We start from the raw sequence: 27,073 nt of genomic DNA, 5'->3' as shown, positions 1-27,073 counted from the left end.
TGGGCTAAAATGGCATGCAAATGGCAGCGTGTTGATGTTTAGCATTACGAAGCTGAACCGAAGTGTTCATTTAAGTTGATTTTACTCGTGGTTTGATGTTTCCGAACAGCTGAGTAGGCGTAAACGAGCAGGTCAAAAGGTCATGAAGGTTGGAAAGCCGAACCCAGATGACCTTCAACAAAGCCGAGGCCGGTTTGTGAGGGAGAGAGAATCTGTTCAGCACCAGTTTGCTGAGTAGCACCATGGACAGTTCCCTGATCTCTCACACGACTGGATGAAACTGTTGCGCTCCTGTAATGAGCCTGACAGTAGAAGATAAGACATCGTTCAGCTGGCTTAAGTGAAACAATTCTGTTGACTTTGCTTTAGTAGTGGTGAATGACAAAACGAATAGAGAAATAATAAAAGGTGAAGCACGTAATCTGATTTATTCGAGATTTTGGCTTTAAACAAACAAAACTACTGTACTTTTTAGTTAAATGTTCTGTTAGATTAACAAAATACCGGCATTTTCACTAAAATATTATTTTACAAAGATTGTCTTTACATAGTACAGTACAAAACTGCATACAAATCAATGTAATAACCACAGTGCGGTAATATGATGATTCATTTGTTAAAAATGCTTTGGCTAATTTTAGATAACAAAACATTCACTAAACTAGGTGTTTTAAGTTCTTGTATTGAAAGTGTTCATCAACAGCAATGAAACGTATCAATGGAAAATGAACCTGTTGACATGGCCGTGACTCCAGAATTAAATTTCAATTTAGAAAATTCAGCTCACATGTGAAGTTAAAGTGTACTCAAATAACTGCTTTATAAAATGCCATTGCAATGATGCACGACATAAACACTATTCATTTCTAAGAATTAAAATTTCCTTCATGCACACATCCAGTTTTAGCTCATCTTAAAGTTTCAAACGTAAAAAACACAATGCTGAAGTCTGTTTTATCCATGACGCCACATGAACACAGATCTGAGCTTGCTTTCCAGGTGGAAACTGCTAAAAACCAAACCGAAACCAAACGCTGTACGACCTAAAGACAGCAGGATAGAAGGCAGTGTTAACGCAGCCTAAAGCCTGAAAGTTTGAGATGAAAGACAGGAAGGGCTGTGTGTGCTCAGCTGCTGTACCGAAAGCCCAAGCTTTGTGCTAACACACAATGCTAACACGTCTAAGACTCGCTTAAACCCTCCGGCACACGCACAGGGACTTTCATTTAGGTAGACAACATCTACTGTTATCTGTGTGATTAAAAATAGGTCATTCTTCTTCAAATACACAGTTTGAGCTGTCTAATCTGCCCTTGCGCCCTCTGAATCCTAGAGCGAACAGAAGTCGCTTTCAGCGAACAATAAAGCTAATCTCAAGAAAGTAAAAAATAAATTAAAAATACAATAAAAGCTAGAGAGAAAAAAAATCTGTATTTTACTTTTTAAAACAATAAATTAAAAAAACGTATCTTTTATTAAATAAAAGATTAAGTAAATGTAACAGTTCTAAATTCTAATTCCCATTCAAAACTTTTCTTTTGTACTAAGCTGTCAACAGCAACACATCCTGTCAGTTCAAAGACAAACAGCTCGATTTGATACCCAAACACCGACCACAGACGGCTACAGCTACTGTCACATAAGAAAAAAAGAAAACAAAAAACGAGCGTAGCACCAACCTACTTGACTGCTGCTGAAAGTTAGCTGCGGATTGTGTGGTCCCTGCTCGGCTGATGCTCTAGCGCTGGAGCCGGTAGCTTTTGAAAGGTAGTCCCCAGGAATATGACACACTATGTCTGTGACAGCCCCGAGATAAGCACCTGCGTTCTGCTCTCTTTCTACGTCACACCTCCCTATTCACAAGCTCTCAATATGATGCACATTTGCACATCAACAGCAACCCCTCCACTACCACACACACACACACACACACTTCACTCCACTCCCACATCCGCAAAACATAAAAACCGGCGCACAGAGGGGAGGAACAGACAGTTTTTTTTTCTCTCCACATGCACACACTGATTTATCCTGCTCTTCCTAACATGTGCATGCAGGTGCGTGTTTGCGTTGAATTGCGTCCCTTAAAAAGCTAAACTTTCACGTATATATTGTTGTGATGGGGGTTTGGGCATATGTCCTTCCAAACACCCCCCCCTTTACCCCATCCCACTCCACCCACAATCTCTCCTCCCCCCATATCAGTTACCATGCAAATGAGATGGAATGTCAGCCTTCGGTAGCAGATGGTCAGAGATGATAACAATGGCTCAACAGACCAGTTCCAATGTCTGCCACTTTATTGCTACGGAAACAACAAGCAGAAGTATATGTAATGAGAGGTCGGCCTGGTGGATGTTTTTTCCTTATTTGCACTCCATGCCCTTTCTGAAATTAGTCTTACCCCAGGTTTATGCTATTACGTATTGCACGAGTGCTGCCGGGTCATTCTGTGAAACGGATGAGGTGATTTTTAACATTAATTTTGTGAGATTGTGAATTATTAATCAGATAAATGATGCGTTTTAGTGTTAATAAATTGCCGCGTTAAAGTCGGCATGAAACGTAGGTTATTATTGTGACATATTTGGCTGCTCAAACAAGAAAAATGTTGGTTGGGGCTTCATTTTGTTCATCAGGAACTGATTGATTCATTGGATGGTTGTGGTTTGCTATTGGTCGATCTCATGTGAGTGACAGGTTGCCCCGCCCCCGTGCCAGTAAACACATCATCAGAGAAGAGAGAAGATGATGCTGCAAGAAGGAGTGAAAGTTACTTTGACTAAAGATTATGAGGGCACATGAATAAAAAAAAAAAAAGTGCATTGGTGACTATGATACAATTTTATATATATTCAGGCATAATAACGCTTTCAGAGAGGTTGACGGAAACAGCTTCCCAGTTGACTTTACAAGCCTTGTGCAACTAAAAGGTACTTCTTAGAATTAGAATCTTATGCTGATATTTCCAGCACGGTCTCACTGGAAGACGTAACAATTTGCTAGAGATACCAAATCTAAGCCTAGACCAACCATAAAGCCTTAACCCTAATGTAACCCCTGGTTTTAAACCTCAAAACCAAAATTATAATGAGGAGAAGGAACTATAAAAGTTTTAGTATAATCCAAATTGTAAAATCTCATATAATTTCAGCAAATCGTACAAATAATTACGAGTTACCACACAAGTGGATATACTGACAAACTGAAAAATTATGAAGAGTTCACAAATATTCACTATTATTACTAATAAAAATATTAGTAACATGGTTGACATTTTAAGATTAGTGTATAGAGTTTATATGAAAGGGGTGCCTTTTCCAGGCTTTCTTTTTTAATAAATCATTTTAAAAGTGTATATAACATAAAATACATTTTTACTCATAAAATGTGTGTAATTTACTTTCATATTAATGATGTGTTGATAAATTGCATTGGACATAATTATGCTTTTAAAGAGATAAAGGCAGTTTTACCATTAAATTTGACCTTACAAGACATTAAATGCTGATATTTCTCAAACTTTTCAATGATCACGTTTATTATAATCCTATAGAGCTTATGTAGCCCCGCCTCTTTTCAGCGCTGCGCTCGTTGTGTTCTGCCTTCCGGTTTGCATTTTCACAGCATGAAGGTAAGATCTTACAGATTTATGAATGAACCCCTCGGTCAACTAACATCTGTTATGACATCCACTTCAAATATTACAATTCTCATGATAACTTTCGTTAACTCTACAATAAGTAAATCCACTAATTACTCCAGCAAATTACTCTTTAACAGCGATGCCGTAGAAATATACAAAGCAGAAAATTCTAAAGGTCTTGTTTCTCTGGTGCATAAGGTCTATGAAACAAATTGTCCTCTTCTGACAAATATAACAACAAAAGTTTATTTTTATAATCAATAGTGCTGTCAGATCGATTAATCACGATTAATCGCATCTAACATAAAAGTTTGTTTATATAATGTGTGTGTGTGTATATATTATATATATATATATATATATATACACACACACTGTATATAATGTATATATACACACAAATATATTATATAAACAAACTTTTATGTTAGACGTGATTAATCGTGATTAATCGATCCGACAGCACTAATAATCAATTGTTTAAATAATACATTATGTAATCTAAATTGTAAAAATGTGAAAAAAAACATCTAAACAAACTTTATTTCCACATAAATTGTTTCCATATAAATGTGGACATTTGCTAATTTATCAAGGATGTGGGGGAGGGGGAATCGTACAAAATAATATTTGAAATAAATCATGAAAAAAAAAGTTGCTTGATTTTGACTGATACATTTAACACATATGTTTAAAGCTTTACCTTAGAGGCATCAGCTATCCTAAAACGGGCTATATCATACAGAGACACAAATGTCACTCGTTTTGTAAATAATGGCCCATGGGTTTGATGTTGTTTGGTGACTTAGAGAAGCAGGACTAGTAATTACTGGATTGATGAGGTGTAATTTCTCCCTGTAGACTATCACTTTTGAGAAAGGTTGGGTGAGGGGGGCCGTCTGGAGGACACCGCATTTACAGGGTGTGACAATAAAAAACCCAGCGGCAATGATGTCACGGCACTCCTTCAGCCCGCTGACTTTTGTAAATACACACGCGTGCAAATGTACACCCATCGGCGAGAGCAAACAGCGAGTGAGCCTTTAACAAATAGAGTCCGGATTACAATGACAAAGAGCGCCACACTTCTGGAGGGCGAGGAGAGGGTTTGAGGGGGGACGCCCATGGCCAAGTCCTCAAAATGAGTGAGGGGCCCACAAGATGCTCCCATCTGACGCGTCTCCGCATGTGTGCGTGCGCGCGTATATCCCTGCCAAGACCCTTTCAACACCCTCCTTCCTCGGGTTCAGAGAAAGCTCATATCTGTTTTGTTCTTCTCTCAAGAGGATAAGGCGCAAGCACAATGTCCGGCGAGTTTTTCATCAGCCGAGCGTGAATTTTGAGGAACAGAGACAGAAGGGCAAGTCATTACAAAAGGTTTGGCGGTTGATCTTGTTGTAGATTTCATTTGAAAGTCTAATTCCGCAACTGCTTTCGGGGAGGTTTGTCACTTCTATATGTGTGAGGGGACAGATTGCGTGGCCGTCGGACGCACTTACAACATTAAACTACATGTTTCTTTCTTCCGTAATCTCCCGCAACACAAGTGAGGAGTTGTCGCTACAAGCGTCTTACTTAATGGAAAACCTGTCTCGGGTGTTCTCGAAGATCCAAAGACCGGGCAATCTGATTTCCAGTGCATTCGGTCAAGACGTCGCTGATCTCTCGTAATGTGCCGAGACAGCTGGCGAAAGAAAAGAACACGACACACAAATAAGTTTTAAAAGGGATCAGCTTTGTTACAACAGTCTTGATGAATCGAAACATCAGTGGACATGAAACAAAGAAAATCCTTGCACTTGAATATTCTGCTGCTGAAAGTATAATATTTAATGGTGCACATACTCTTCCATCGAGGGCGTGCGGTCCAGAGCATCAGGAAGTGAATAAAAGTGCATTCTGGGTGTTTGATTTGGGGTTTCATAAAAAAAAAAACATGCCACAATAGGTGTATATTAGAGGGAAAATTAGAGCTAAAGTGGGCGAAATGAAATGACATGTCACACAAAGGTCTGCGTTTTTTAAAGTACACTGCATGTTTGGAGAAAATGTTTGATTGCGTTTATAAAAGTATCACACTGGGTCACACATAATGTCTAAAAGCTTTTTGCATTAGTCCGCCAATTATGTAAGCAAAGTTAAATGCATCTGGAACCTGTTGTTTATGTGCCTTAGTCAATCCTACACGCGCTATGACAAATAACTCTATACTTTAGATAGAAATGCTTACTGTGCCACATTTACTGCAGTATTTTGAAGATTGTTCCAAACATTTTGAGAGCTCAATTACAGAGCTCTAATCCAGTGAGCTCAAAAAATATATGCGACAACAACGTGGACATCTTTCGTTGGCCTATTAGCACCTAATAGTTGATGAAAAAAGAGAATTATGTTATTTACTCACCCTCATGTTGTTCAAAAACAAGTATGGCTTTCTTTCTTGTGTGGAACACAAAAGGAGATTCGCACTTCTCTGTTCCATGCAGCTGAAGCATATAGCGACCAAGGGCTGTCAAAAAGGCTCTAAAAAGAACAAAATTGCACCATAAATTTAGTTTTTATGACGCGTGCACTGTATTTCATATCACTTGAAGTCATTCAATAGCTTGGTGTGAGAAACAGATGAAATTATCTTCAGAAATTATCAACAGTGAAAATCTTCAATAACTTTTTACATCCACTATAGTTGACAAATTTAATTGATGCTTCGGCATATTCATACTTAACGTTTTGTGATTGGCTACAAGACCTGTGGAGCGATTTTTAGATTTTTAGTGAATACATTTAAAAAAATAAAAATAAAGATTTGAAACATAGACCTGGGATTTTTTTTATGAAAATTAAGACAGCTAGGCTTATATTGTGGGGGAAAAAAGCTTGATAAAAAAGGCTTTTATATTGGTACTGTACTGAAGCAAACTAATTATTAAAATATTATAGAGAAAATATTGACTTTGAATTTTAGTAAGATTTATTTTTTTACTTTTCAGTAAGGATGCATTAAATTGATCAAAAGTTACAGTAAAGAGATTTATAATGTTATAAATAATAGATTTCTATAATAAATAAATGCTTTTATTAAAGAATTCTGAAAAAAATGTATCACGGTTTCCACAAAAAAAGCATCACGGCTGTTTACAAAATTGATAATAATCAGAAACGTTTCTTGAGCGGTAAATCATCATATTAAGAATGATTTCTGAAGGATCATGTGACACTGAAGACTGGAGTAATGATGCTGAAAATTCAGCTTTGCATCTCAGAAATAAATTACATTTAATAACAATTTCACATAAAAACCAGTTATTTAAAATTATATTAATATTTCACAATATTACAGTTTTACTTTTGATCAAATAAATGTAATATTTGTATAGCATTTGTCACAAAATGCAGTTTTACAGCCATAAAAAACACACTTTTGTGGCCCCCTGGGGGGTCCCTGGACCCGGGTTTGAAAACCCCTGAACTACAGCCCAGGTTTTATGGACTAATTTACTAATTTTATGCTGCTTTTTTCTCATTTTGGTACCTCAACAGCTCCAGCCCCCCATCCATTTTGATTGCATGAGCAGCATGAACATTCTTCAAAATGTGTCCTTTTGAGTTTTACGCAAAAAAAAATAAAGTTGAGATTTGAAACAACACGAGGGAGAGTAAATGAGAGCATTTTCATTTCGGGTGAACTATAAAGGCCTAAAAAGAAATGTATCACACACAGCGCCATTGTCATGACAAACTCCGCTTTGCTCAGGTGCAGCAAATTGTCTTAACAAGGCGCATAATAAGTGGAATGGAGTCCATCTGTGTCCACTGATAGTGTGTCAAATGGTTTAAAAACACCTGTGAGAGAGACTCACCTGTCCATGCCTGCTTTCTCAATCAAAGCATGAGCGTCCTGAGCAAATGCTAATTATAGGATGCCAACCAATACCTGGAGAACAGCTTGATCGGATTAAAATAATTCGCAGATCATTGGATATGTATGAAAATGTCAGTGACACTGACTCCTGCGTTTTGGATTCGAGGTTCGCTTCTTGGAATCTATAAGGTTTTAAAATATAGGACTCACAAGTGCAATAACCTAAAGTCCTCCAGGGATGTATGCGGTGTGTTGCTATGGACCTGGTTAACAAGGTGGTCTCCAGCATCGCCTGAAGTGATTATCTATGCCTTCCTAACTAGGTGCCTCCTAGGTGCCTCCATGGACCTGTGGGCAGAATAGCAGATGTGCACTCATATTTGTGTAACAGAAATCCAAATTCAGTCTAGATGCAATGCAGGAATACTCCATTGTGTGACACATCTGCCCAAAATAACTGAAAAATCAAGGAATAGCTCACCCAAGAATTTAAATGGTCATTATTTACTCACCCCTCTTGTCGTTCCAAACATGGATGACTTACTTTCTTCTGTGAAACACAAAAGAATTAATCAATAATATATATTTTTTTTCTTTTTCTTTTTTATTGGAAGGAAAGATTATCAGAAAATAGCAACATGAATTTCAGGTCGTTTCTCACACAAAATTATCATTGAGGCTTAAGAACACTTGTAATAAAGCCATGAACCAAAAATTGGATAAACTAATCCAATAGGTAGTCATACAGATCATTCCATGATCGTGATCAGTAGCTCTGATAAAAATCCTAGTGGGATGCATCCTAACAGAAATAGAACCTCATAAGGGTTTGATTTGCAAGATTATACTGTAAAAATGTAGTGCACCACTCAAATAACGCTCTTCGTGTGAATTGCAGGGTTCAAACACTGACATTTGATGTTAGCATGCTGCTAATACAGCCTGACACTATAAACAATACACATAATACTCAAATATTGGTACAGAAACCTCACTGTGAAATCTAAAGTAAACATTTATAATACGAACTGATATGAAACTAGCTTTATACTTGTTATGAACTGTAGTTATGAACTGTGACCTGCTGGAAGATGATATAGAATCCCACGATGTAAATTGAATAGGTTGAAAAACTCATTTGTACCTGCATTGATTAAATTGTGTATTTTATGTGTATGCGTTCTGTGTTTGTCTTGTGAGAAACATTTAATTTCGATGGTCCACTTTAGACATTCTACTAACTATAAGTAACTTTGCAACTACATGTTAACTAACTCTCATTAGAGTATTAGTAGACTGTAGTAGACTGTTAGTTAGGGTTTGTGTTAAGGTTTGGGTTAGCAGAATAAGTTGACATGTTGTTGCATAGTCAGTAGAATGTCTGTTTATCAAAATAAAGTGTTATCAGATATTAAGAAGACAGTCTACTGATACTCTATGACTGCTAGTTACATGTAGTTGCAAAGTTACTTATAGTTATTAGAATCTCTAAAGTGGACCATCGAAATGAAGTGCAACCCAATTGTGTTGTATTGTATTCTGGGAGTTTGTAAGAGTAACAGGTGATGTAGAAATGCTGAATACTCCACACCATATTTTCCCATTGGGGACAATAAAGTGTATTTCAATTTTAATTTCAAAATGGTATAGCCTTTATACATTATAGAGGTATCCATAATGTACTTTGTAATGCATACCTTTTCATAAATAAGTGTAGCCAAAGTTAAAAAGCCTTATAATAATTGCAGATTCTTGTTACATCTAAAATTGGTTGTTTGTCGTGTGTTTTAATGCATTATACTTTCTAAAGGTGTTAATGAATAGATGCGTATGTGGTTACAATTGTTCATACAATGCATTGTGAGGCATAATTAATCCATTACCAAAAAAAAAGCCTTTTTATTTAAAGGCTTCACGTAATGTTTCACCCACATTTCTACTCAACATCTGCACATTTTCACATATTTCATATTCATATTTCTCTCACATTGTCCACCATCTTGGTTACATTTTTTTCACAGAGTTTGTCGCAATGCATTATGGGATTGCCTTCTCCCTGAACTAAAATGAGATATCTTCGAAGGCAGCATGATTTAGCTCCCGTCTAGGTAGTCAGCTCACTAGGATTTGGAACAGAGCCAGACAAATTAGAAAAAGGTAAGTTTCTGCAAATGTTATCACATGATCAATATTAATATGCATGATCTAACAATACAATTTCCCTATAGCAACCTTCCTCACCTCTTTAAAAACAATAAATAAAAACACAAGAGGAAGCGAGCACAGTGGACGTCAAGGATTACCGAATGTAAATGAGTATACTTTGATGTTGACTGTGTGGGATGGGATAAGATTTTCTTTACTGTGGGATTTACTGATTCCTCAACTTTGCAATAGCAGAGGTTAATCTGTCTTAGACATATTGTACAGCATTTTACATGCGCAATATATCCGTGATATTAAAAACTCTTCTAACAAACTGTGTCTTTCTATCACGTCGAGATTGGTCTTTAATACTGGAGCGCTACAATGGCGTGTTGAGCCCGCGCTATTCAGTGGCATACTTGAGAGTCCAAATAACCCTCTTATTAATGTGGATGACAATGTTTTGATTGCATCCAATATGGCACACTGAATCAGCATGCAAATGCCCTTTGAGCAAAACAAAGACATTGATTATGAGGTAAGTTTCTTCGGCACAAGTAGCCCGCTTGGTGTGATTAATCGGCCTGTGCCATTGATTTCCCTTTGTTTAGATCTTTGCTAACTTTTCAGGAGATACAATTATAATTTGTTCGCTAACAATAAATCCAATCTAGCGTGCTCAAAGAAAACCTTAATAAGGTCTTCCATGTTATTTGTCCTTTCAACAGCCAACTGAATACATCTGAAGAGAGCAGGGAAAAAACAGGTCGGGATCCTGACAGTGTTGATTTGTTTGTTTGAAATACGCTTCGACAGTATTTCCAAACAGAATGGAGCCTAATACAGGAGAACTAGACTGAAAAGATGAACGCCGAGGTGACTGGAGATGTTTGAATCATAATGGCACAAGTTCAGATCCCAAGCCAAAGTACAGGTATATATTTCACCTATTTGGTTAGGCTCGGCTTTGTCGCGCTTGTGCGGTAACGCAACAAAAGCATCAGATACATCAGAGTTCGGGCGATACAATGTACTATTAGCATTTGCAAGTCAAATGCACGTGTTCCATCAAAGTACTCCATCAAAGAGCATTTGCGACGTTTCTCAGATTTAGTACTTTGAAAACTCACCCCCACCCCAGATACAGAGTCTCTCTGACTTCTCGCATCATCTCTCCAAGACACTGATAATACGATTTCAGTGTTTCTTTTTTTTTTTTTTTTTTTGCTGTTGAGAAACAAACTGGATTATGAAGAGATCACTACATAAACAGCTTTCTAAAAGGAGCCAGCTATTTTAAAAGAGGCTGAAGGAATGCAAAGAGGGATTTAAATTTTAATTTGAATTTATTCCAGCAAGTGAAAGGTTCTTTTGAGAGGGGATTTCGGCAAAGATGATGGTATTTAAAAGTGATAAACAAGCATCTAAACCTCCAGTAAAATGCAGACATTTCTTCTTCTTTCGAACACAGAGGCGAAATAGGGCTTGCTATGGTCACAGCTGTCAACCCACAACAACACGAAATGTAAACTGAAACATCTTGCACAGATAAGCACTGCAAGCGCGCAGCCTTCAACTGGAAACTTTCTATGCCGAATGCTGAGCATTACAGGAGGAAATGTGTGGATCATGTCAGGGTTATTAAAATTTAACTATTAAAAACATTTTTGTTGATTGAAAAAAAAAACTGAAATAAAATAAAAAATAAATATTATATGTTGTAGAAAGGGTGCCTTAATGGCAAATAAGTTGAAGTGCTAAAATTACTAGCTAGAAATTTAAAAATGAAATGATAAAAAAAAAAAAAAAAGTGACAAAAGTACATAAATTTACAAAAAATTAAATACAAATTTAAATTAAAAAAAATAAAAGCTTATAACACATTAAAAAAAATATATAAACTATAACAATATATACAAATACTAAAATAACACTGGTTAATGTGTGCCGGACAGCCACTTTGAGCAAAAACATGCTCGAAAGGTTGTGGATATATCAAAATCTGAAATTCAGAATGAAAAATAAAAAAAGACATCACCATGCATTTTAATTGCATTATTAATCAACTTTCTCTTTCACAATGACTAGTCATATTGGCAGAAATCAGTAATCCCGAGGACAGAGACCCATGAAAACATTGTATCTACTATAAGCAACTCTCTGGCTTTTCACACACTGGTCACAAGCAGCATAAATCGTGAGTTTAGTGCGTATGTGACATACATAGAACACATACCACACAAACAAAGAGTTACATCATGCTGTTGCATGGTTAATCCGATCACGGCCAGTCTTTATGCCTTTGCTATCTTCAGCAAATGCCGCCAAAAGTGGCAAGTAAACCATTTAACAAGAGTCTAAGAGAATGATTACAGAACCAGGACCGGATACGATTTCACACTGCTGGATTGCTCAATCGCATCTCCCAAACAGGCTTAAAACTGGAGAAACACTATAGGGCATCACTTTTTTCCAGTTTTGGAAATATTATATTCTAAAGGATGCCGGGAAAGTAACTTTTGAGTTGGCAAACTGGATTGTGCACGCTTTGAAGAGCGTATCACAACAATATGGTATAGCCGACAAGTAAAACAAGCTGAAAAGAAGCCTCATATAAACAAGTAATCATTAGGTTAGAGAGGGTGCCATTTTGTGATGAGTGGTTCTCAACTGGTTTTGCTTCACAAACCAGATTTGATATTGGACGTGATATTACGACAAACTGCAAAGGCTAAACAACATGCAAATTATTAAAAGGTAATGTGTCATTTTTCTTAGATGCTAAAATATTTTCTTTCAAATTTAGTAATTCATAAGTGAAGTTTCTCCAAAAAGCAACATTGTTAGAGCATCTCAACACAAGCAACGATGGCTCTGTGACTTTGGGGCGGGACTATCTTTTTTTCACCAACCAATGGCAGATGGGACGAGTGTCCGGGTTAATCTGATTAAAAACTATCATTATTTTTGCAATTTTGCTTGCCAATGCTAGTGGCACAGAAATGTCATACTTCATCTTTAAAATGTCATATGAATAGTAAAATTAACTATTGTATAAAACATAAAACTAATGCAAAAAAAAAAAAAAACACTAGGGACACTTATTTGGTATTTATATATATATATATATATTATCTGCATGTTAACTAACTGCTTATTAGCATGCATATTACTAGGATTTAGGCTGTTTATTAGTACTTATAAAGCACATATTAATGCCGTATTCTGAATGACCATATTCTACATCCCTTAATCCAACCCACTATATACAGTACTATATACTGTGCTATACACACACATTTTTATATAAAAAATATTTGAAATGCAATATATTTGATGGTATATATAATGTATATATGAACTTCAAATAAAAAAGTCCATGTATGCTCCAGTTTATTAAATTCTCAGGAATTATCTTTTCCTGACAGAACAAGGTTTGTCTGGTCTCAGTTCACTTTTTGCCATCCATTCCTGGATTTAGCCAGGCAACTCTCCTGAAAGCACAGAACAATTGGTAATGCAGGGTGATGGCAATGACTGGAGCATTGTCTCAGGGGACAGCCAGTTTCAATAGGCTCGGAAAGGCAATCCAAAAGGTGCAGATGACAATGGCTTTGTTGCTATTTATGCAGAGCAGATAGCCGGCATTGAATCAGGCCTCCCCAGAGCCACGAGAAAGACCTCTGAGAAACGTACAAACCAGGTGATAGGAGGGACATATGCTGCGGTGGATCCAGCCACTTCCGAACGGAAGCAGAGGCAAAGAAAGTTTGACGAGAAAGTGCAAAAGAGAAAAATTAAAGACATGGACGATATATAGGACTTCCTTCTTAAGCCATTTTTCTGAACTTTTCCACAGAAACACCAGTAGACCTTAATCGAATTTTCATTTGAAATAAAATATTGTCCTTTCTTTCTTTCTTTCTATCTATGCTACTATACTGCAATAAGGTAAACAAAACAAAAACATAATAGACTGAAATGTAATCTAGCTATCCGTTTTTCTATCTATCCATCCATCCGTCCGTCCGACCTACCTACCTACCTACCTACCTACCTACCTACCTATCTATCTATCTATCTATCTATCTATCTATCTATCTATCTATCTATCTATCTATCTATCTATCTATCTATCTATCTATCTATCTATCTATCTATCTATCTATCTATCTATCTGTCTGTCTGTCTGTCTGTCTGTCTGTCTGTCTGTCTGTCTGTCTGTCTGTCTGTCTGTCTGTTTTTCTACCTATCTATCTATCTATCTATCTATCTATCTATCTATCTATCTATCTATCTATCTATCTATCTATCTATCTATCTATCTATCTATCTATCTGTCTGTTTTTCTATCTATCTATCTATCTATCTATCTATCTATCTATCTATCTATCTATCTATCTATCTATCTATCTATCTATCTATCTATCTATCTGTCTGTTTTTCTATCTATCTATCTATCATCTGTCTGTCTATCTATCTGTCTGTCTGTCTGTTTTTCTATCTATCTATCTATCTATCTATCTATCTATCTATCTATCTATCTATCTATCTATCTATCTATCTATCTATCTATCTATCTATCTATCTATCTATCTATCTATCCATCCATCCATCCATCCATCCATCCATCCATCCATCCATCCATCCGTCGTTCTATCTATGCTACTATACTGCATTAAGGTAAACAAAACAAACATAATAGACTGAAATGTAATCTATCTATCCATCCATCCATCTAGTAAACAAAACAAAAACATGATAGCATTGATAAAAATGTAAGTTACTTATTATTTGTATAATCTACTCAACATTTTGATTCATTCGGAGGTGAGAAAAATGTTCCTTATAAAGTGTGTATAGCCTGAAACAAAGAGTGACAAAAAGAAGAATTAAAACAAAAAAATAGTTTCTGAGAAATCAGTTTCTGACATCAGACACAGACAAAAATCTCTGGTATTATTCATTAAAAAGGGTTGATGTTTAGTTCTATTCCAACTCTTAGTCACTTTTAATATTAAAGGTTATTTTTATAAGGGCTTCAACTGAGAGAAGCTAAGCCTCATCCAAAGATCTGTTCAAGATTAAAACTAAATGCTTCCAACAAATAAATCACTGGCATGTACAATACGCTTTTTTTAAAATGACTTTAGGACCCTTACAAGTAAAAGATTACTCATGCATCACAACTACACACATTTTGCCATGTGTAATCGCAAGGTTGATTCACTGATGTGATCGGTAAACACGCACACTCTCATTGTTAGCTTTAGCAAATGATAAACTATTGACACTTGCCAACGTTAACACGCCGCTAGCCGGCGTCAATACAATACTACTCAGACGAAGGAAAAGAGGTAAACAGCGGTGCTGTCTGAATAAATGTTTCCTCATAAACAGCTCTAAAATATATCATCAACAGCAAGCACACTCTTATATTCATAACATCCATATTCATCCATTTGGGAATGATAGATTCGCTTGATCCTCTGTTGTCGGTCTTAACGCTGGCAAAAGTGCTCTATAATTATTGCTCTCGGCACCAGGCTGAGACAAATAAAAGTTACATCGCAGCTGCATTAACATGTGAATGCGGCTTACAGAAGCGCGCGCGGTAAACTGCTCCACCTGGCTCGCCACAAACGTCCTTGTCACAAAGTCCACCCACCGCACTGGCTTCCGCTGAAAGGCCTCCTGGGGGACTTCAGTGACCATTCACTATGTTTTCTCTTTTCCCAAGCACCTGTGACTGTTTTTGTGCTTTCCCATTTTTTTCGGCCTTTGTCTCTCTCTCTCTCTCTCTCGGTTTTTTTTTTTGGCAGGGCCCTATCATTAGGGAAACACTTTCTTTCAAAAGGAATTCTTGCCACTAACAATGCTGTTTGTGTGTTTACCAGGGGAGGCAGGACTCCGAACGCATCCAAAAAGCATGTCACGGTCACGCGGACGCAGAGGAAATGCGGGAAAAGGTGGGCAACGCCGGTCACTCCTTGCCTTTCTTGGGCAGGTGCAGTTGGAAAGACTCTCCTCCTCTGCCGCTTCCGAAGGCTCATCCGGCTTCTCCATGGTCCTGGACCTTGGAGAGCTGCTTTGCCATTCCAAAGGAGTTTGGCACAATGGCTTTGTCCCCTCTTTTCATTGTGTTTCTGTAAAACACATTTGCAGCATGACTCTCCAGGTTTATCCCTCTTGTGAGCCATCTACCCCTTTTCTCTTTCCGCTTCCACTAAACCTACGCTCATCTCGCCAACCTAGAGCAACGGAGAATTATACGCGATTGTGCGTGCGTCGTTTTTTTTTTTTCTCTCTTCTTCTTTTCGCCATGGCTATTTGTCATAGAGTGCTTTGCACTTACGCCATCTCGATCGACACTCGGCTAACTGCTAGCTGAACGCAGCTTGCCAGATTTTGGCCACAAACGTAAAAACGAGGACGGAAGGGGGGAGCGGGAAAAATAAATATGCAGATTAAAAAGTAAACATTCTCCAAGAGAGGGGGAAAAAACAACCACATTTTCATATTTAATCCAACTTAGCAGAAACAAAAATAACACATTATGCCCTAATTGGGTGCCGTGTAGTCCACAAATACTATTACAAGGCCGATCAGGATTAGCTCTGCTACATACCTAGTTATCTATTTCGGAGTGCCAAGACTGCAAGCAGTGGGCAACTAAATTTCAAAAGCTGGCAAATCCAGTTGTCTCCTAAATACAGAAAGTACTTAAATCCGGAGCTAACACAAGAGAAAGAGGGATAAAGGGTACTCTGCATATCACCAAAAAGCTTGTGCACTTTGCAGAATCACTGGCTAGGTTAAACAAATATGCTAAGCAGACATCAAAACAATCCTTTGATCTGCAGCCTAGTTTCCGGAGTAGCGGCTGGGCTCCTGTTGTAAATAACTTGTATAAATCTGTACCGTTTGCCTTCAGGTAATTTTTTTCCAAAGTGCCAGGAATTCGTAAGGAAGCACTTCTCTAGTCAGAGAGATCAGATAAAAGGCGTATCAATTATTCACCCTGGGTGAGTGAGGGTTCCCGAGCTCGTACTAACACGCTCTCGCGTGGCTAATGATCAAGTTATTAGCGTCTGCGAAGAGTAAAAACACGGCGGCTTACGTACCTCCGGCAGCCCGGGCAGGTCCAGTGGCAGTGAAACGCATTGTCAAGCGTCATACAAAAGAGGCTTAAGGAATCTGAATGCAGGGAAGCTATGTAACTTGCTGACTAACTTTGTCCTCTGTTTTGATGGAGAACACAATGGAAAACGCTGTCCATTCAAATCAGGCAGGGGAACAGAGGGGGCCGTGTGCCTGACTAGCATCAGTGCCCTGATAACAGCTCTGAGGGCACAGCCGCACTGGCACCGGGCGACACCACACCACTCACGCCCAACAGAACAACTTTTGTGCCGTTGTCATCCTCCAGAAGTTTGTCTTCTTCTTCTGCAACTAGTTCCCCCCCTAACACAGCGGCTGCAAACTTGTACAGTTGTGCTTTTGATTCCGACAGCTGCCGTTCTCCGGCTTCTGCTTCCGCTCGATTATAAGGGATATAGAGGGCCTGTTGTCTGTTGAAAGAGTTTAGTTTAGAGGTTGACATTTACTTTTTGAACTCGCATCGAAAATTAAGCTAATTTGACCTTTATTGTGATCTTTGATGCATTTATGCTCATAGGCCAAAAGGATACATCATCACAACATGGCATAAAAAAGTTTCTTCATTAAACCCAACATTCACCTAGTTAAACATCAAAGATAAACTTTGTAGTTTCGATCAAGCTAAAGTTTTGATTTGACTTGTTTATCATACACTGAGCATATAAAACGCTAAGAAAAAAACTTGACTTGACGTTAAATTTAACCCTATATTCATTTAAAGAGTGCTGGGTAAATATTAAGGCATATCGAACACTACTAGTTTATTATAACAATTCCAGTACTTTAAATTAGGCAACACTCTATTTTACAGTGTCCTTGTTACATGTTACATGTAGATACTGTAGTAAGAACTATAAATGATGCATAATTACATGCAACTAACCCTAAACCAAACCCTAATCCTAACCATAACCCTATAGTAAGTACATGTAGTTCCTTAATATTACTAAGTACTTAAATGCATTATTACACTGTAACACGGGCACCTTAAAAAAAGTGTAACATTATTATAACAGCTTATAAAATATTATATTATAAATATTATTATACAATTATTTACAGTATTCATGGGTTCATAAATGATCTTTTAGTATTTCAGTAACACCATTACAGTACTGTTCAAGTTTGAGGTCAGAAGGAAATTATTTTTATTCAGCAAGGATTGATCAAAAGTGACAGTAAAGACTTTCACATTTGTTAAAAACTATTTTTTAAATGGTGTTCTTTTGCATTTTCTATTCATATTAAAATCCTGAAAAACTATATCATGGTTTCCTCAAAAATATTAACTGTTTTCAACATTGATAATAATAAGGAATGTATCTTGAGCAGCAAATCATCATATTAGAATGATTTCTGAAGGATCATGTGACACTGAAGACTGGAGTAATGATGCTGAAAATTCAGCTTTGATCACAAAAAAAAAATACATTTTAAAATATATTAAATATATTAAAATGACCCCAAACTTTTGAAAGGTAGTTTATAGTATTACTAAAATACTCATTGTTACATGATGCTAAAACTACTGTCTTAAGGCCTAATAATTGTATATTTGCCTACTAATACTCAGTATTTACAAGTTATTATTAGTTATTTCAATTCATACTTTCTCAACAAAAGTCACAGTATAGAATAAAAATAAACTGAATTCAGGTCATAGCATGTAAATATATTTCTCAAGCTTCAAGCGTAAATCCCAAAGCATCCTCTATATGCAAAAGCATCATGTCACACACCACACAGGAAAATACTAAATAATGCTCAGGATAAAGTAATACTAATAAAAGAAAGGGGGAGAGAGGTGACAGAAATACATGTGATCATTTCTGCAGTTGTGTAAATGTAGGAGAGGAGAGCGCTGGTCTGGGCGCTGTGCATATGCATCGCGGAGCTAAATTGTGAAATGACAGATAGAGATTCTGGGTGTGATAGTGTGGAATGACTAACTAATAAGAAGGATGCGTCGGTCTGTTAGCGGAGAGAGGCATTAGCACTCTGGCTGTCAATCACATCGAGGGATGCGGGGGCCGGGTTAGGGTGGGCTGGTCTGTTGTGGGGGGTGTCTAAACAATTATTATTTGCACAAAGACCAGAATTGTCAAGATCACACTCATTTCGACACTCTCAAACAAGCTGACTGATAAGAAAACGGTTATATTTTCTGAAATAAGAAAACTTACCTTAAAAGTCGCTGTCACAATGCTCGTATGGTTGCCAGGTCTTTGCTAGATGATCTAGATGTCTTTATTATATTCTGGACCACATATACAGCTTCTTCAGAACAAGCATATGTGATTTTCTTCAACATTTTATCATCCGCCTGGAAGAAAATCATAATTTTAGTCACTTTGAAAAGCAATAACCTGCTTTTTTTTCTCAACAAGTCACCTTATTTCATTCACATCCACAGCACAAACGGTGGGGGATGAGATATACACCAGTGTAACTAGTTCAAAACTGTCCAAATCTATAACCCTGTGTATTAGTAATAGTAATCCTTAGTCTCCCTAGTTAGTTAAATCACAAACTAACAGACTTTCTATAGTCAAATTGGTGGGACTTTGTGTCCAGCATGTTTGGATTTTTTTTTTTTGAGTACATTGTTTAGAAGATGTAATCCAAAATTATGGTTAGAACTTAACATAAAAAGCACATTTTGTCAAAACCCCCCAAATTACCATATTTTCTATATTAACACACATTCCTGGTTTCTGTGACCAATTAATTGGGGAAAATCTAATTGTTTGATTGAAATGTAACCACTTGCTCTGCCTTAGAAACAACTTTCTTTAAGCTGATATAGGTTTAAAGAAATATTTAAACAAATAACCCTTTCCCTATCAGGGTTTAAACAAATAATTTTCACAAAACTTTCATAGCCCCCAGAATATTTTGTTCTAGGAATATCTGAACATGCAATATATAAAAAGAAAGAACAGCGTCTCTGCTTTTTTTATCAACACATGAATGTGGGTAAGTTTAATAAAAAAGCAACATTTTGAGCAAAAAAGCTGAGAAAACACACTTTTGTCAAAGACTTCATTTGGATGGGATTCAGAACGATGGTCAAAACACAGATGGAGTAGATTGAGTCCATCAAACCCCTAAAGCTTCACAGTCCTCTAGCTCGTCCTGGGTCGACATTTCATTCGGTGACGTTAGGTTACTTTATAAGCTGTTTAATGTTCATGATCTCATTATTTTATATGCATCTTCTTATGCTATCGCTTGTTTCTGCTTCTTCTTCACATGTCTTTTGCTCAGGAGATTCAGTAGCCACTCTTTCAGGAGATGTGTAATAGCGCCCCCAACCGTATAACAGTGAAAAAATCCGGAAATTTCCATCAATGGCAAGGAAGCAATGTCTCATAAATGACGGAAATTTCCGACGATAGCGGGGAAAGAGTTAACAAGACAATTTAGTAATTGCATAATGTCAAAATGATCGCCCATTCATTTGTCTCTGCAGCGAAAGTTGACATGCAAATGCGTTTTTTGTACACAATCCCTTTGGCCTTAATTGTGGTGGCGGTTTTAGCATGGTGTGTGACGAAAGTTGTCATCGCTTGCATCCGCGTCTCTCTGAGCAGAACAGAAACAGCAAGAAGTTCTAACAAGAAACAGTGTGCCAGGTGGCGAACTGGCTGTACCAACACAACGCACAATCTGTCCGCTTCTACATCCAAAGCACTAGCAGCTGCCATCAACAGCCCCACACTCACACTCTCTCTCGCACTCACACACACACACCCCTAAAACATGTTTGCTTTCTCCACTGCTCTCATGTGACTGATAAAGCCACAGGTCGGGCCTTTACCACTTTTTAAGGGTTTGTCATATTAAAGATACATTTTAAAAAACTATACTTAAAATATATTCTGTGTTTTGGCCTCACTTTTAAGTGAACAACGATGTGCTTTCACGCTGGAAAGATCTGCCAATCCAAAATTGAGTAGTTATGAGATTTTTGGGGGGGTACATTTTGGTAAAATATAATCCAAAATTATACAAAGAGATTTAGAGATTACACTAAAAATCCAAAAATGGACCTTTTTTACTTTCTTAATACACATTCATGTTCTTATTGTGAACGATTTATATCTGTTTTACTTGAAAATATGTCATTTTACAGAAGTAATGTGTGTTGCAAATGCCTTTTATGTTGACTTGAAACACTTTTTGGAGTTCATTGTTTGGAAAATGTAATCCAAAATTGTGGTTAGGATTTTGTGCTTGTGCATATAAAATCCACATGAGCACATTTTGTCCCAAGTCACCAAAAAATTACCTTATTTACTATATTAACACATTCCTGGTCTTATTGTGAACAATTCATTTGGGGGGAAAAATCAAACTGTTGATCAAAACTAGTCTTTCGGCTGATGTCACCTCCCCCATTCACGTGTTTATGATCAAATTCATTCCCAGTAGATAAAAGCCCCTAATGCGTCACATTTTTTGGGGTACTTATTTAATGAAAATGCAAAATGTGGTTAGGACTTTGTACATATAAAATCCACATGAGCTCATTCTGTCCAAGTTCCCAAAATGACATTATTTGCTATATTATGAGTCGAGTTCTGGTCCTGAAAAAAAAAGTTTGTCTTCATAATCTTTCATCAAAATGTAATAACTCAGAATCGACTTTCCTTTTCAAGGGTTATCACCAATGCCTCTTATTTTAAACCCCTCCCCCAACCACATTTTCATTCCAAATGGATAAAATCAAGTCTTGTCCTACATTTTATTTCACTGAAATGTCTAGTTTCACTTTAAATGCGTCACATTTCAAAAATAAAATTGTTTGCGGGTGGCGTTCCAATGCTTTTTGGGCTAATTTTTTAAATAATTTTTTTTTAAAAATCTAAAATAGCAGCACCTTTGTGCACTTAAAATCCTTGTGAGCGCGTTTTGTCCACGAGTACAGAATTCTGTTTCCTGCCAAGGGTGATACACTGCATGTTAGCGAGGACAAAACATGTCACTTAGGACTGTGCTTTGAAATCATCCCGGCCTCTGCAATTTTTATTAAAACACAACCGAGAACAACGATTGCTAGTATGCGTTTTAATCACATTTGCAATTTTTCCACGTTTTCAATTAGAGAATTGAAAAGCCTGAAAATCTGTCGACATGTATAGATTAAACGAGCGTAAAACGGGGGCGACTGGAGGTACGCATCCACCTCAGCGCTAGTAAGCTTCCGCTGCAACCCGGCGGCTAAAAATAAAAACTTGGCAAAGTTGTGCACATCTCTTATTGGTCCTATAGTTTGATTTCACATTTAGCATGTGCGGCCCCCCCTCGCCTAAACACGGCATTCTTCTCTTCCCGACATACAATGAGACTTGAGTGACTCTGGCAGCAAGCTCTGGATCGCTGCTCCTCAATCCACCAGTGTATGTTATCAGCAGGTAAACAAGCTTTCCAACAAAGCCATAATGGAACTGCAAGCGGCATAAAGAGGCTCATCTCAAAAAAGCTATAGAGTCCATCAAAGCCAGTGTCATTCCTTCTGCACAGGCGCTGCGGCTGCAAAAATGCGGGATGCTAGCGTCCATTTTCCCTCGCCAGATATCTTTAGCTGCTGGGAAGGTTTGGACTGGTTATCTGTAACTAGTCAAAGAGCAGGGCAGATTATGGTAGATGAAACATTAGATTTTTTTTGCCAAGATCACTCTAATTTCTTGTTTCCTCTGTAGTATGGAAATATATATCCTACAACTTTTTTAGGCTAAAAACATCCACTATGTTTACACATTATATTCTTGGTCATCACATACATATATATAATCAAATTACTATAAATATATAGATTATACTAAAATGAAACTCTCTTTGGCTGCCAATCAAAATCCCAGAGTTTGATCAACTGAATCATCTGGTGTGGTGTGAATACATATTCTATTCTCTTCCATGGCACCGAATATCACGCTATATCCTACGGTCTGTCAATCTGGCTGGCACACACACACAAACACAAACACACACAATGATCTTTGTATGTGACATGAAAAGTATCTTAATATAAACTCTATTAATGCTGCATTTGAAATAGAACTTTTAACTTGCAAATGTATAAATATTTGTGGCACATATTGCAGCGTTTGACGAGCACGCGGTAATGATATATCATTACACCTTCTGTCATCATGTGGACACAAGCCATGTTCACACAAGATGCAAAAGGTGAGAATCATGTGGCGTCTCTGTGACCAGCAGTGGTTCATCCTGTTGCGGTGATCATATAACAACGCACTCGATGACTTATAACTTCATTATATTTCAATTATATGTACGATTAAAAATTTACCACGGTATTAGTATGCTGCTTTGTAAAATTATGGGGTTTTTTATAATACCATGGTATTTTTGTAGTAGCCTACAGTTTAAACACTATAAGAATAAAGTCAGTTGGTCAAAACAACATGAAATAGGGTGATAAAGAACCATAGTACCATGGTGTGTGTGTGTGTGTGCGAGTGTATACAGTATATATATATATATACACGTATATAGTACAGTCTCAAGTGCATTTATAAGTGTCAAAAGTAATTTCGTCTAATTATTTATATTTATTTGCAAATATACTGGTAACATTTCCATTAGCAGTCATGTTTATTTATTTTATGTATTACGATAAAGTGTCAACTGGGTCATTTTCCATGTCAGAATACTTGGCTGTATCCCAGGTCACTATGCAAAGACAACTATAAGCCATTTTAATCAGTTTACTATGGTCTAGCAAACATAGTAACACTGTATCAACCAATGACAGGAGTCTGGGGGTGGGACTATCTGCAAATCGACCAATGGCAGACGTGGGGAGTGTTCAGGAAACTTGTTTGATAACAGGTTCATGATTTATTTTTGCAATATGGAGCTATTAGCACAGAAAAAAAAATCATTTTGCCTGAGATTTATTTGAAGTTTAGGATAATTATAGGCGTCTTAGTTTATTTAGATATCAATTCCTGTGTGAGCACGGATTAATCGCACTCTTGCGTGGCAAGTCTGAAACATCATTTAAAGATGAAAAAAGGTGTTTATATGGCTCTGATACACAATTTAAGAGAACTGAACATCACACACTGTGTGATCAAACAAACACCAGTTCTTTTCTCAATATCCCATGACATTTGCTCTTTAACGTTTATCTCTTACCGGGGTATGTACAATCCTCCATCTTGAGTAGAGGCACTCAAGGCGAACGAAACATGTCTGTTTAATGATCGGTTTGAATGTGTGCTGCAATAAAAGAGTCTTTTGAGAGGCTGTATATTACAGAGCCAAAATCTGTTGCTCAATTTTCACACACAAAGAAGGAAATTTGATGGAATTATAGCTATTTCCAGGTCTCATCTCTTATGTAAAGAATAAATGTTGTTTAATTTCTTCATTTTGATGTGTTGACATACTGAGCCGAGATCATTTTCCACTCAAACCCCTAAAAGCTCCATCTCTATTATCGACTAGCAATTGGTGGGATATTAGTTGACAGCTGTTTTATGTAGTTTTGTAAAAAGGCATTATTATAAGCATCAAGCTTTAAACAGGACACGATTGCAGAAGTCAAACATCTCCTCTACTTTGACAGCAGAGTTGCCAATTGACAGTTATTGAACGATGCTAATATTTTTTATATTAAGTTCATTACTAGGATATATACACGTTAAATATAACCCTAAATTCTTTAAAGTCAATAAAATCAGACCCTATTTAATGTACTTAACACACTTTACTGTTATTACAAAATTAAGACAACTTTTCCTTATGGTTTCCCTACAACAACCTGTTATTTAGAGACATTTTACACATCCGATAATTTCCTTATGGGTAAAATCTGTATATTTTTTATTTATGTTATGTACAGTTACTTCATAACATCTTTTGTCAAAACAATTATAAAGATGCATCGCACAATTGCAAATTTCTCCTTAAGTATTGCTGTCCAACAATACAATAATGGCAAAAATATGTGCATTGAATTCACCGCCATACATTTAATGTCAAAACACAGCAAATTTACATTTAGTCAAAACTGAGTTATGACTGTATTATTTATGTTGCATAAACTCTGATCTGTCCTGTGACAAATGGGTCTGACTCAACTATGCTCAGATTGAGAGAAAACAGTATGACGTTGATATCAAATCAATCAAAATTCAATCAAAAAAGCGTTTTTCTCAGTTGCTGTGTTTCTGTAGTTGCAGAGTTACGGTTTAAATGATAATGCATTACATCGAGTCTTAATAATAAATCATAAATGTAACTGGATCGGTCTAACCAATGTACTTGCCTTGGCATAGAGGTTCATGCATGCGCTCCGACAGCTGTGGTGTTCACATGGGCGTCACAAGTTTGAGTTCTTCTCGTCTGATTTCCTGTTTCTGGATCTTTCCTATTATGCAGAATATTTCCTATTAATTTCATATACCCAACACCAAGTATATTGGATTAAAAAACTGACAATGTTAAAAGACAGAAATCCAATTAAGTTCCATTACAATATCACAATAGTGTGCAGAGGGGTGAATTTCAAATAACTTACTCTAACAATTACCTTTGGTTTGATGGGATGTTGGTATTTTTGCCCTGGGTGCTGTATTTCTAAAATGATAAACTGGCAATTTATTAAGAAATATTCCATTTTTACTTCTCTAATCAAGCAAAACTTCTTGAAAACACTGATTTAATTAATAAAAAAAATGTATAGTTCTTTCCAGTGCCCTTAATAATTCCTTCCATCCTGTCCAACTTTTGTAAAAAACGTCAGTGATATAATTCGAGGGAAAGCAACAGCACCAAAATCAGAAGTGATCAGTTGACAACTTCAGTAAAAGTGAGAAAAACCATTACCTTAAAATTAAGTAAATAAACTTCATGCATAATCGGAAAAAATTAAGTTATGTGGAATTGTCAAGTTCACATTACTTAATTTTTTCAATTACGCGTGGTTAATCATTTTAAGGCAATGGGTTTCCTCGCTTTTTTTTTTAAGTTAAGTCAACTGATCACTTTTTACAGCAATGGATTGGATGTATTGTGTTTTGTAATAGCTACTAAAAATTGCAACAAAAAAAAACATTGCATACTGTTTGATAATATTAAAGAAATAAGTTTAATAATATCGGCATTTCAAAACGTGGTTTGAAAATATCAAAATTAATGTTGATGTCCCAATGCAAACTAACAGAGCGATGACTAACTGTCGATTTCTTTTCTATGTAAATGATCATGTTATAATTAATAAGTTGCCTGAGCCAAAGCATATTTCAGAAAGACTACCGGTACTGTACAAATTAAAATAAATACTTCCTTCCAAATTAGTATTTTACTTAATTAATACTACCTCTTCCCACTATCCGTACAAATAAAAGTGTCAACAGGGGCAAAAAAAAAAAAAAAGGAGAGAGATTTGAGGCCACCCACATTGTCATCAGACTGTTAATTCAGTATATTATTGGCTTTTTGGTGAAGCAAACACCGTTTGGAAGGATGTCACACCAGCGCCGAGCTCTAGTCGTGCCTAGCATGTCCCGGCTCCACAGTAGGGGGCTGTAAACATTTACACTGAGAGGCTGTCCATTCCACATGGTTCTCCTTCACCAGCAACCTCAGCATCTCGCGTTTAGTCATTCAGGCCTGTCCCGAGATACTACGAATCACACCATCAATTTATGAAAACGCCATCCAAATGTGACAGCCGACTTATGCTAAACGGAGAAAATAAAGCAAAACATTGCCGAAACACCCCTAGGCCCACATGGTACCGAAGGCTCGGCGGAGAGCTGCTATGCTCCCCGCTGTGAACTGGGAAAGTGATGTTGGTGCGCCGTGCTCCTCCAAGAGGGTAGTACCGTTCCCGGGCCCTTATCGGAGCCCTTTTGAAGTCTGTTGCGTGCGAGAGCGTGCCAACGGTAGCACACGACAGTAGCTAATGCCCCCACAAAAGCCAACATTAGACAAGGACCGAGCTGAAAGAGAAAAACGTCTAAGTTGGGAATAATTCCCTCAACCGACGTACCTCGGCACTGCCTTCACTCCCAGGTTTAATTTTAGACGGTTACATAAGTGATAGACAATAGCAATAAAATGGATCCCATTAATTCCTGACATGTATGGGCTTGTTTGCCATTCATTAGTTTAGTTGACACAATAGAGGCATAATTCTTTTAAAATCTTCCGTTTTGCTCGGTTGGAAGTGTTGCCAATGACTCAAGAGCATCAATAGGCGATGATTGCAAAACTTATGT

At 37.0% G+C, this 27,073-nt stretch overlaps 1 protein-coding gene across 5 annotated transcripts in view; it reads right to left on the bottom strand.

Annotated features, from left to right (window-relative positions):
• Window positions 1-7,839, bottom strand: part of st18 (ST18 C2H2C-type zinc finger transcription factor) — a 52,892-nt gene extending 45,053 nt beyond the window's left edge. For 2 of the 5 annotated variants that reach the window (XM_056249309.1, XM_056249312.1), the window contains exon 1: window positions 1,680-1,966. Coding sequence is in view for 1 of the 5 variants with exons in the window: in XM_056249307.1 (XP_056105282.1) it covers window positions 5,222-5,330; window positions 6,051-6,128 (187 nt within the window). In the remaining 4 variants the exon portion in view is untranslated. Of the gene's footprint in view, window positions 1-1,679; window positions 1,967-5,221; window positions 5,331-6,050; window positions 6,170-7,718 lie in introns of those variants that run through there. The other 3 variants (XM_056249310.1, XM_056249313.1, XM_056249307.1) reach the window with 2 other exon arrangements.
• Window positions 7,840-27,073: the final 19,234 nt, after the last annotated feature.

Source organism: Rhinichthys klamathensis, unplaced genomic scaffold (assembly GCF_029890125.1).
Source record: "Rhinichthys klamathensis goyatoka isolate OS25496 unplaced genomic scaffold, OSU_Roscu_1.1 h1tg000059l_1, whole genome shotgun sequence".
Taxonomy (NCBI): Eukaryota; Metazoa; Chordata; class Actinopteri; order Cypriniformes; family Leuciscidae; genus Rhinichthys; species Rhinichthys klamathensis.
The sequence above is the reverse complement of the archived record's forward strand: the minus strand, read 5'-3'. Positions and strand labels throughout refer to the sequence as shown.